The sequence below is a fragment of the Gymnoscopelus microlampas genome (genome assembly GCF_963454915.1).
Source record: "Gymnoscopelus microlampas genome assembly, chromosome: 24".
Classification (NCBI taxonomy): domain Eukaryota; kingdom Metazoa; phylum Chordata; class Actinopteri; order Myctophiformes; family Myctophidae; genus Gymnoscopelus; species Gymnoscopelus microlampas.
In genome coordinates, this window is record NC_139961.1 from 19,881,963 (window position 1) to 19,894,203 (window position 12,241).

Consider the following 12,241-nt stretch of genomic DNA (forward strand, 5'->3'; position numbering starts at 1 on the left):
AAGTACAGTTCATTCTTTCTTCTTCTGGGTACATTTACTCGAGTACTGGACTTTAAGGTGTAGTGAAATGAAAACTATGTTTTTCACACTTTTAGAGCATATCCGTGGTCATCATATGGAAATACCTAACAATAGATGCCAAGATAATTGAAAAAAAAAAGCATTTTTGTGTATTTTTATATCAAAAGTCCCTAAAAAGCCAATCTTAATTACTTCCTGTAAACAAAAACGTGCTGCGTGATGACATAACGCAGCTTTCATGAATATGAATGAATCTTGATTACATGCACCTGTTTGATTCCCATAGCTGCACGTTTTTCAAACACAGCTGATTTTAATTACAGAGCTACTCCGTTTTGAATCTCATTCAAGATGACATCCAGACGGTGTATTACTAATTTTAAACTTCATCTGCACACTAAAATATGTATCTGAAAACATTATAGGTTAGAAATAAGCCAGGTAGTAGCAAACGCGCTTAACTGGTCGTCTCTCTCTCACTTGTAAACAAACACTAGCCCGGTTGCGCACGGCTGAAGTGATTTAGATTCCAACGTCCCATAGCCTGAAGGGATGGGACCTTCTGATTGGTTGAGAGTCCATTGAGACGACGTTTCAGACTGAATCTTCAAAAAAAAATGACCGAAAATGTTACTGCACTGCATCTTTAAGTACACTTTTGAGGTACTTTTACTTTACTTGAGCGTTTCAATTTTTCGATCCTTCATTGAGGTCTCGTCTGTTTGGACGTTGTACGACATTTTAAACATGCTGCACAGAATCATATGGACATATAGATTTAAGATTCACTATTCTTTAAACGTTTTTTTAAATGCATGCTTTTTTATCCCTGAAATTTTGTTGAAAATGTTTGACTTGCTGTCAGGCAGAAACCAGCTAACTGCGAATGGTTAATTTTTCAGGAAATGACAAAAACAAAATAAAAAGTGGAGTTAGGAGGTTTTGTTCATCATTGATAAGAACAGCTGAATGGACCTCCAAGCTCACAATGAGGTTGGAGGTCAAAAGGGGGTGGAGCCTGGAGTCAGCAAAACCAGCTAACTCCACTCCCCTTTGGTGGTGTTAGCTGGTTTAGAAGAAAGTTTGAGGATCCAATGGAGTTAGCTGGTTTTGTCAGAAGCGCTTTTTAATACTTTTCATTGGTTCAATATTTTTTTTTACCAACACACAGACATAAAGGGTGTTCAATTACTGATTTATGGGAAGAAAAAGCAAAAGCGTCAAAATGGAGTTAGCTGGTTTCTGCCCGACAACCACAATTTGTTAAAGCAAATGTAAAATAAATGAATAAAAGGGATACTTAAAATGGGTCCGCGACCCATTGTATGGGCCCCCGACCCACCGTTTGGGGAAACGCTGATGAAAACAACAATAACCATTTCCTGTCGTGTGTGTGTCTCTTCCCTCTCCCCAGGCCACGCCCCTCCTGGACCACGCCCCCCCCCCCCCCCCCCCCCCCCCTCACCATGAAGCGCTGGAGGAAGCTGCTCCTGGCGGCCATGCTGGCCTGGCTCCTCCTCTTCCTGTCGGTGCTCTCGCACTTCCTGGACCTGCGGGCCGCCGTGGCGCCCCGGGCTCGCTCGGCGGCGTCTGGACCCTCCCTCAGCCGCACCGAGATCCGCCGCCTGGCGTCCATACAGGGGGGAGGAGGAGGAGGAGGAGGAGGAGGGGGAGGAGGGAAGCCCGGCGGGACCCCCGGATCCTCCTCCACCACCTCCTCCTCCTCCTCGGCCCCGGGGAGTCGAGACCTCGGCCCCCCCAGGGCCCCCAAGGTCAGTGGGTGGACAGTAGCTAAATACTTTTTACTCGAGTACTAGCACTTAACCACTTAATCCAGGTGTCTTCAGCGTTTTCAGGCCAAGGACCCCTTAAACTGAGAGAGAGATGAAGCAGGGACCCCCCTCTATATTGTATAAAATTGTTGTAAAATTGTGTAGATTAAACTGCTCTTTATTCCCTCTACACCAAACCTCTTTGCCAAAAATCAAGCCGATCTACAAGCTCCCAAGTGCGAGGCGTTGGGAGCTTGTAGATCTGCTATTTTTGGAAACTCACGCTGAAACTCGTGCTGATTTTAAGAGATTGTATGATTTGAAGATCACCAGAAAAAGAAAACACAGCTCACGGTAACTAAAGCTCCACTGGCTAAGAGAAACGATCTACAGATCGTATAAAACAATTAAAAGAACGCTTTTTGAAACGCTTCCGTCTTCCGGTGGAAACAAGTGGAATTCTGGGTAACAGAGGAATAAACGAACGGCCTGCAGTGACTGTAATGACCAGCAGAGGCTGCTAAAAATCGTTATTTGTGGACTTGCACTGTATAACTTAAAAAAAAAAAATCGTGAAAGTATTGGAACTTTTTGAATAATTTAGATTTTAGTTTTTTTCTCACAATTCCTTGAACACAGGCCTTTTTTACTTACTACTTTACTGAGTACCTCTTTTTTCCCCCCACTGCTGAAGGTCCTAAACGGGGACACCCAGGACCTGGCGGCCTGGGCGGGCCTCCGCGACGGCCCCCGAGGCGCCGAGGGGGAGAAGAAGAAGAAGAAGCCCCCCGGACGGGTCAAAGGGGGGGACTCCTGGAGCCCGGAGGTGGAGGAGGACTGGGAGGAGAGGAGGCGGAGGAGAAGACTCCGGATACGCATGAAGAGGGCCAGGAGGTGGAGCCGGAGGAGAGGAGGAGGAGGAGGAGAGGCGAAGCGGGCGGAAAACGCCGCGGAGGACGAGGAGGAGGAGGAGGAGGGCGACTACTTCCTGTCGCGGAGCAAGGCGGTGGTGCAGAAGCTGTGGAAGGGCGCGGCGTCGGCCGACATGCTCAGCGCGCGCCTCCAGAAGGCCCTGAAGGACTACCTGAGCTCCAACAAGCACCACGTGGCCTACAGGTAGGCCTGGGTATCATTATTAATTTCGTCGACTAAAACCATGACGAAAAACTTTCGTCAAGTACCTTTTTTCACTGACGAAGGTGTGAGCTTGTAGATTGGCTATTTATGGCACGCAGCTAAGTATAATTCGACGCCATCACGGCCTTTAGTCAACTAAATACATTTCCTGATCCTGTTTTGCACTTTAACTGGATATTGAGTTATTTTGTGTGGAGTGTGTGATATACAGTACGTGTGATATATATATATACACAGTATATATATATATATATATATATATATATATATATATATATATTGTTGTAACAATGCTGCCTCTTGGCCAGGTCACTCTTGGAGAAGAGATTTTGATCTTTATGAGTGTTTTAACGTGATTAAATGTAGGATGTCGTCTCTGTCGGTTGGAAACCTCATTATGTCCAAAAATTCAAGATTCTAATTCAAAAGTAGCAGAAGTAGCAGATCTACAATGAAAATGCGTCGCTTCGTGCCACGTTTCTAGCTTGCAGATCTGATACTTTTGATATATTTGTGTGGCGCTGTAGTATGATCCAGTAGAACGCTAATTTACGAAAAAAAACACAAAAAGAATATGGAGATAAGAGGTTGTCATTTTATATATTTTTTAGCTATAATCATTATTTTATACTATGGGCTATTCAAAAATGGCATATCTGCTTCTTTTTTGAAAAATCGTGAAGATGTGTGCAAATCTTTGAATATATATGTTTTTTTAAAGCGACCATTTTTAACACAAATCTTTGCTTCTGGGGATTCTACAAATATCTTCTAAATCCTAACAGTTAAAAAAGGTGCTAAAATTTTTTTCATGTCAAGGACCACCCGAAATGATATGTATTTAGCCACGGACCCCCCGTCTCAAAATATTTTGTTCCAGGGACCCCCATTCAGAAGCAAAGATTTGAGTCCAGAATGTATATATATCTTTAAAGATTTGCACACATTTTCGAAAAATAGCAGATCTACAAACTCATAGCGTGGCACTCGGTGCCGCGCTATGAGCTTGTAGATCTGCTATTTTTTTGAATAGCCAAAGAAATCTTAAAATTACACAGATTTGAATGGGTTCAAATCCTAAACGATACCCGCCCCTCTGTACCCACACAGCGGGCAGCGGAGGCCGCGGCAGAGCGGGCGGCAGGTGCTGTGCGAGCTGAAGAGGCGCGCCCGCCTCCGCACGCTGGACGGGACGGAGGAGCCCTTCGCCAGCCTGGGCTGGACCCGGCTGGTGCCCCCGCGGCCCCTGGACCAACTCCTGCCCCAGGGGTCCGAGTTCAAGACCTGCGCCGTGGTGACCTCGGCGGGGGCCATCCTCAACTCCTCCCTGGGGGAGGAGATAGGTGAGTGAGATAACCGTTATACCGTGTTATGGATCAGCGGCACGCAGCGCCCACTTGAAAATGTCCAAAAGAAGACTGGTTGTACTGGTCAGTTCCATTTTCTACTTTACTGGAGTATTTTCAATTTTCAGTATTTTTACTTGTACTCCACTACATCTCAGAGGCAAATATTGTACTTTTACTCTACTACAATTATTTGAAAACTTTAGTTACTTTGTAGATTTTGATTATTATTACAAAACCTACATTACCCACTTAAGCCCTATATACATTTCAGCCAATTAAAAATCTGACATTATGCATAATGATTACTTTTACTTTTGTACATTGTATATTTTGATGCCAATACTCTTGTACTTTTACTCAAGTCAATTTTGATTACCGGACTTTTACTTGTAACAGAGTATTTCTACATTGCAGTATTGATACTTTTACTTAAGTAAAACAATGTAGTACTTTTTCCCAACACTGCCCACTACAACAGTATTAGACTTGTGGTTTTACTGGTCAGCTCCCAGTTGCAAACCTTAAGCAACTTTGCCAGAATGTCTATGTATTTTGTATTGCTGCTCTTTTTAAGCTTAATTCCTCCCTACATTGGTGAATTCAACTGTCTTATAGCCCTGCATTTTGGACCAGCCTCTTTCTCCTTATGAAGATGTTTGGAGATACTAGACTAGAGTGTGGTTACTGAAAATATTCCAGTAAATGAGGTGTTTCTGCCCTCTTGTGGTCATTAAGTGTCATGACTAAAGGGAGCAGTCATAACACTATTTACATGATTTGGAGTGTTTTGCCTTTTCAGTGAGCTTTATTTAAAATAGCGTTACACATTATGAATTACCACATCACATCTCACCAATATAAATGATTTGGTGTGATGCTCATTTACACAAATATCTCCAAATCAATATAAGATTCACGTAGAAGAGGTTAGGCTATACATAGTTGCATAATGCACATACCTAATGCAATGTAGATAAATTATGCTTTGTCATTTTTCCTGAACGTAGTCGGTAAGCGTTGTTAGCTTGTAGATATAGCTATTTTTACTAGTTTGGGTCCTGGGGAGACATCAAATTTCTCATTTGGGTGTCCAGCTAAAACATTTAGGAACCACTGCATTATATTAAGGTGATGTGCACTGCAGAAGAGTCTGTGTAACGTGTTGTTGGCTTGTGCCTCCTCAGATTCCCATGATGCAGTGCTTCGCTTCAACGCAGCGCCCACGAAGGGCTTTGAGAAAGATGTCGGGAACAGGACCACCATCCGCATCATCAACTCCCAGGTGAGACCCTCTCCTCTCCTCTCCTCTCCTCATCCGCTCTCTACCAGTTACAGTTCTCAAACTTTTTTGTGCCAAGGACCCCCAAATTGATATGTATTTGGCCACGGACCCCCATCTGAAAAGGTTTTGTGCCAGTGACCCCCAGAAGCAAAGATTTGAGTAAAAAAAATGTATTAAAAAAATATATTCTAAGATTTTTGAATAGCCAAAGTATAAAGTATGGATAAAGTGGTTACAATAATTGTGATGCTGGAACCCTCCCCAAGGACCCCTGGGGGTCCCCGGACCACACTTTGAGAACCACTGCTCTATACCACTCTTGTTTTTGTTTTGTTTTTACGGCATTGCAACTAGAGAGTGAACAGTTTAGAAGAGGGTCTGTCTGTCTGTCTGTCTGTCTGTCTGTCTGTCTGTGGCTAATCTCACAAACCACTGGACTGATCAGCGCTGAATATCTTATGCCACACTGTTAGTAGGCCAAGAAGGAAGTAAATCCCTGAATATGTTTTATTTTTTACATAATTGTGAATATTTCTTGGGGTGGGGATATTTATCACATTTTGTGAATTCTTAAACCTCGGTTCCATAATCTCTACCGTCCGTATTTGGGCAAGACTGACATCACCAACACGATGTGATCAACATGCTGCCATATATCCACAGGACAGCCACAGATTTATTATGAGACTCTGTCTTGTTTCCTTTCAGCTTCTTATATCAGCGCTTCTCCATTTCTCAAGTCTCAGAATTACAAACCTGTAAGGCAGTAGTTATCAAACCTTTTTATGTCAAGGACCCCCAAAAGGATATGTATCTGGCTGAGGACCCCCATGTGCCAGGGACCTCCAGAAGCAACACTTTTTGTTAAAAAATGCTTTAAAAACATAATATATATTTAAAGATTTGCCCCCCAGACCCCACTTACAGAACCAATGCTGTAAGGGTCCATTTGGCACTTCCTCAGGCAATCGTGAGGGTCCCTAGATCTCACTCTCCCCCCCCCCACCCCCCCCACCCCCCCCCACACACACACACACACACACACATTTTGTGAACCACTGGCTTCCACTATCTTTTCCAGTTGAGAATTTGAATGCCACTGCATTCATGAACATGCCCACAAGAGGGCAGTGTGTCCACAGAAATAAGAAGCATCCTGCACAAAGTCTACATCACCCTCTAGTTCCTCTAGAGTCTAGTAGTAGTTCATATATAGCTTAATGCAATAAACTCATCAAAGGCACCGCTCACTTCACACTGGGTGGGGATTTTGTTTTTGGATGTAGTTCTGTGAGGGAGAACACAGTGACGCTGAGGTCATGGTGGGAATAAGGGATGTAAAGGTTGGCACCGTGGCTGTGACACTTCAAACCGGTTCACGTCACAGAGAGATTGTGACCAGACCACATGAAACCTCTCCACAGCACTGGCAGCAGTGTACAAAAAAAACACACACAAGGATTTGGCGGCCCCACTGTAGTAACTCTGAGGACCTCCTAGGTTTCTGCTGTTTTCTGTTTGTCTGTTTGTTTGTGCAGACAGCACTCTCTCTTGATTGGTTCATGCAATGATGTGCGCACCTGATGTAAATATGGTAGATGGTGCATTTATCTATAGCATTGGTTCTCAGAGTGGGGTCCGGGGTCCTTGAGGGGGTTCTTGGGGGGGGGGGGGGGGTTCCCAACGAGATTTGTTAATATAGCCTCAAAGTCAGTGAAAAACACTTTTTACCCTATATGCACCGGCTATTTGAAAATAGCCGATCTACAAGCTCACAACGTGTTTGGGGGGTTTGGGGGGGGTTTGATATGAAAATAATGTGAGATTCAAACCTCCCAGTAGAAACATTTATTAAAGTTTAAACAACGTTTCGACCGCTGCTTGAAGAACTTTTCTTGTAGACCGGCCATTTTTTTGCTATGTTTGAAAACGTTAATACATTTACTTTGCTATTGTTAAGTAGGCCTACAGTATATTTTGATGGCAACACTTTTCTACTTTTACTCAAAGCGTGCGTGTGGGCTTTTATGAATATTTAACCAATGAAAAGTATCAACAAGAGCTTGTGACTAAATAATAACTACACTGGAATCCATTAGAAGTTTTTTTTTTTAAATGTTACCATTTCCTGAAAAGTAACAGGTTTGGACATACAAGGTTACGATATTATGAAGCATTCCGAACCCTCGGGCTCCGTGCAACCTTTCTCTGAACCGCACGAGTATGAAGAAGCATGAGAAATCATGATCCGTAGCGAATGGGAACATGATGTTACCGGATCCCTTTTTTTTTTACAGACAAAAACAATACATTCACACAACACAGTGCATGACTGATGTCATTGGTGAGTAGAGTACTACTCCAGTCCAAGTATAGATACTCCTGGTCACATATCACTCCACTGCTAGAAGGGCTGCCCCCCCCATTACACAATTTAAGCCATTAAGACCGGGAACGCATCTGTGTCATTTCTTTGGGCTATTCAAAAATAGCAGATATACAAGCTCATTATTGTCTCCGCCAGGCCGAAGGCATGGCGATAGAGTATGTTTTACCCTCCGTCCGTCCGTCCGTGTGTGTCCGTGTGTCCGTCCGTCCGTCCTGTCCGTGTGTTACCACCAAATCTCCGGCACCGTTGGCCAGGTCGCTGCGAAACTGTGCACACACACTCCCTGGATGCCAATTCAGAACCTCTGCCTCAAATTTTTCACATGGGCCTGTTATAGCGCCACCAGGAGGCCGATTTGGGCAAAACCCATTTTTTTTACATTACTCCTACAGTTTTTAACCAAACGTCATGCAAATCGGTACACAGTATCTCTATAGTCATGTGATCAACCCGGATCTGTCTGATTTCCCATATTCCATCCTCATTGGTTAAGTTTACAGGATTGGTCCGTTTTGAACAAACTGCCTCAAACCATGAACGCAGCTTGCGATTTCCGTGAAATTTCACACGCACATTTCCACTAGGCCAAGAAAGAAATGTCACCCTTTTCACATTGGCCTGTTATAGCGCCACCAGCAGGTCTAATTTAGCAAAACACATTTTTGGAACAAAATGCCTCAAATCATGAATGCTGTGTCTGATTGGCGTGAAATACCTAAGAATAAATGGCACCATTTTCACATTGGCCTATTATAACGCCACCAGGATGCCAGAATAACGTACCTGACCTGGCGGAGACCTGTGCTCCGAGGAGCACTTTTTCTAGTCTGCAATTGCTTTTTGTATTGTGAAAAATTTGTGCAAATCTTTGAATATATATATTTTTTAAAGATAACATTTGTAAAATATTTTGTTCCAGGGACCTTCAGAAGCAAAGATTTGAGTTACAAAATGATATGTAGCTATGTGGCCGCGGACCCCCCATCTGAACATGTTTTGTGCCAGGAGACCACCCAGAATTTATTTTCAAACACTTTTAAGATGTTTTAAAAAAAATCTAAAAATAGCAGATATACAAGCTCAACGCAAAAATCTAAAATGACACAGATGCTTTTCTGGTTTTAACGGGTTAAGTTGATGATGAGCACTGGAACATATGAATACATTGTTTTATTTCGGTTTGGCTTTTAGGCTTCATAATCAAAAAATGCACAGGGCAGACATGACAAATGACTTAAATATACAAAGACATGACACATTTAATAATCCTATACTTTCAAAAATAGCGTAAAAGTTACATAGTGCAGCTTGAAGTGGTCACTTCATTCTTTCATGTACTGTTTTCCCTTCCTAGAAATGTGGAGTCAAAATTACAGCATTTATTATTTATCGCAATAACATTTATTTAAACATAATGGAGTGAAAAGTCTCAAAAACAGACAGATACCAGATACTCCAAACCTTTACTTACGGACAGTACCGGAGTAAATGTACAACATTGTATTGCATTGTAATCCCTTTACAAACAAACAACATAACACATCATCAGTGTGCATACAGTATATATACAGTATATATATATCTATATGGCTGATGTCATTGGTGACAGCATCATGGATACATTACAGCAAACAGGAATGCTGCATTGTTGCACAAACATTGTGACAACTGACACTCATATCCTGACAGGCATGTTGGGGACAACAATAGGAATAGTTTCAGTTACTACTATGGACAGGAAAAAGTAAAGACAAGATGGATAGATATATAGACAGATTCTCAAAGTGGGGTCCTTAACTCTTTAACTGCCAGAGTTAAAACATTGTCTATAGCTGCCCTTGCCAGCGATTTCAAGCATTTTTACTAACCTTTTGAAAAATCATAGAATATTATTCTACACAATGATCCACCCGCCGATAGCCTGAAAAGACGTAGGGGGGGCCTCGGAGATTTGGGGTGGGGGGGGGGGGGGAGCGTGCCGTCGCGATAATCCGTTCCATAGTTATGGGCAGTTGAATGTGGCTTGTTTTCGCCAAACACAAAGCAGAGAATCGTGGAGAATCGTGGTCAGATGGGTGAATGTTTAGAGAATCGTAAACGCCCTCTATCGTAAACCACTGAAAACAGTCAATGAGTTAACCCATTGAGACCTGAAGCCGATTCTACATGTCTCCTGAATCCCAACAGTATTCTGAAAAACGTATGTTTCTATATCAGTGGTGCTCAATCTTTTTCATGTCAAGGACCCCCAAAAAGATATGTAATTGGCCGCGGACTCCCATCAAAATATTTTGTTCCAGGGACCCCCAGAAGCAAAGATTTGAGTTAAAAATGTTCGCTTTAAAAATATATATATTCAAAGATTTGCACACATTTTCACGATTTTTCAAAAACAGCAGATCTACAAGCTCATAGCGCGGCACTCGGTGCCGCGCTATGAGCTTGTATATCTGCTATTTTTGAATAGCCAAAGTGTAAAAGAATGATTTTTAGCTCAAATCTAAAAATGACACAGTTCCAGGTCTTAAAGGGTCAAGGGGGGTTCCAATGGGTCCCCTGATAGTTAGGAACCAAATGGACCTTTCATATGAACTGTCACACTTCCTACATAGCCTCAATTTACAAGCTGGATGCTAGCTCCTTGGCCAGGAGTTTGACAGCTGATGTCATTGGTGAGAGCGTGGATACATTACAGACAGGAGAAAAACATCAATGTTGCACTATTACATCCAGACGACTTGATGCCAGATTGTTTTGGGGCACGATGTGAATCCAACATCTTTGATGAATCCTAGCCCACCGTTGACCGATCTTTTGACCAATATTTTGTCCGAAATAGGCTCTATGCACAGCCATATTGGACAGAAATTGGGCCCCTTCCTTGCTTCCTTCACAGGTGTTACCAATGACACTAATGAAGGCTCTGTTCCATTTAGTGTAGCACAGTGGTTCTCAGACTTTAATTTCAAGGACCCCCATAACTCTGAGAATGTACAAATGGAACCAAATGGACCCGGGAGGGTCCATTTGGTTCCATTTGTACACTCTCAGAGTTACACCCTCTCAAGGAACCATGAGGGTCCCTGGACCACACTTTTGAGACCCACTAGTGTTTCTAGTGAGCCAACATGCACAATATCAGCACCCTGACTCTGTTTGACCAGAATGGAACAGAGCCTTCATTAGTATCATTGGTAACACCTGTGAAGGAAGTAAGAATATTGCAAAACGGAAAAGATTTTAGTTTGGGGGTAAATGTCCCGAAAAATTGCCAAAAGCACATGAGTCCAATACAATTGTCAAATGGATTATTCACAAAAACTGTTTCCAGTGGCGCTCGGGTGGCGCTGCAAGTGACGTTTTGGACAGTTCGATATGCGACTTGGGTGGTTAGAGCAGGTCACTGCGTTCAGACTGAGACGCATCTTTAGAAATCAGATTTGAATCGGATCTGAAACCACTTCTGAATGTGGCTCAGGTCGGATTTGTACAAATGGGATTCCATGTGACCTGTCTCTGTTCAGACTACATAAAGCAAATCTGGATGTGGCACAGATCTGATTCAGGCTGGATTTGGCGGCTGCTGGTGTAAACGGGGCCTAAATGGAACAGAGCCTTAATTAGTATAATTGGTGAGACCTGTGAAGGAAGTAAGGAAGAGGCCCAATGTCTTTCTTTCCAATATGGCTGCTGTGCATACTAGAGCCTATTAGAATGTTGACGGAGCCAGTGGAGAACCATTGATGCAGTCCTACAGAACCTCAGACCCGGACCTCGGCTGCTCTTGTGTCCACAGATCGTGGCGAGGCCCAGACATAACTTCAACAGCAGCTCCCTGTACCAAGACGTCGCCCTGGTGGCCTGGGACCCAGCACCCTACTCCGTCGACCTGCCAAAGGTAAGGAATTGGGGTCGTTTTAGAACACATTATCGTGTTAATTGCCTATGTGAGGAAGGAGGTCACGGAGAATATTCCATGATTTTTTCCAAAGGTACTATAAAATCACCGTTTTCACGGCAAGGGGATGGTAGACGGATGAATTAATGAATTAATTCCGTGGCACTGAATGAGTTAAAAGCATAGACTGTATAAAAAGAATGGACAGCGTCACGCCATTCGTTTCTACAGACCGTAAATGAAGCCAATTGTTCAGGAATGTGCATGTGCACCACTTGAAGCACATCACACTCAGGTGTTGCAAATACTGCTAATTAAAGATTGAAATGGCAGGCTCTGTGCAGCGTGTGTGTGTGTGTGTGTGTGTGTGTGTGTGTGTGTGTGTGTGTGTGT

At 43.2% G+C, this 12,241-nt stretch overlaps 1 protein-coding gene across 2 annotated transcripts in view; it reads left to right on the forward strand.

Annotated features, from left to right (window-relative positions):
• The first annotated feature begins 1,470 nt into the window (after positions 1-1,470).
• The window catches only part of LOC311041109 (beta-galactoside alpha-2,6-sialyltransferase 2-like), a 65,510-nt gene continuing 54,739 nt past the window's right edge, over positions 1,471-12,241 (forward strand). For both annotated transcript variants that reach the window (XR_014600350.1, XM_084051596.1), the window contains exons 1-5: positions 1,471-1,793; positions 2,488-2,909; positions 4,041-4,273; positions 5,464-5,561; positions 11,747-11,848. Coding sequence is in view for 1 of the 2 variants with exons in the window: in XM_084051596.1 (XP_083907722.1) it covers positions 1,488-1,793; positions 2,488-2,909; positions 4,041-4,273; positions 5,464-5,561; positions 11,747-11,848 (1,161 nt within the window). In the remaining variant the exon portion in view is untranslated. The remainder of the gene's footprint in view (positions 1,794-2,487; positions 2,910-4,040; positions 4,274-5,463; positions 5,562-11,746; positions 11,849-12,241) is intronic.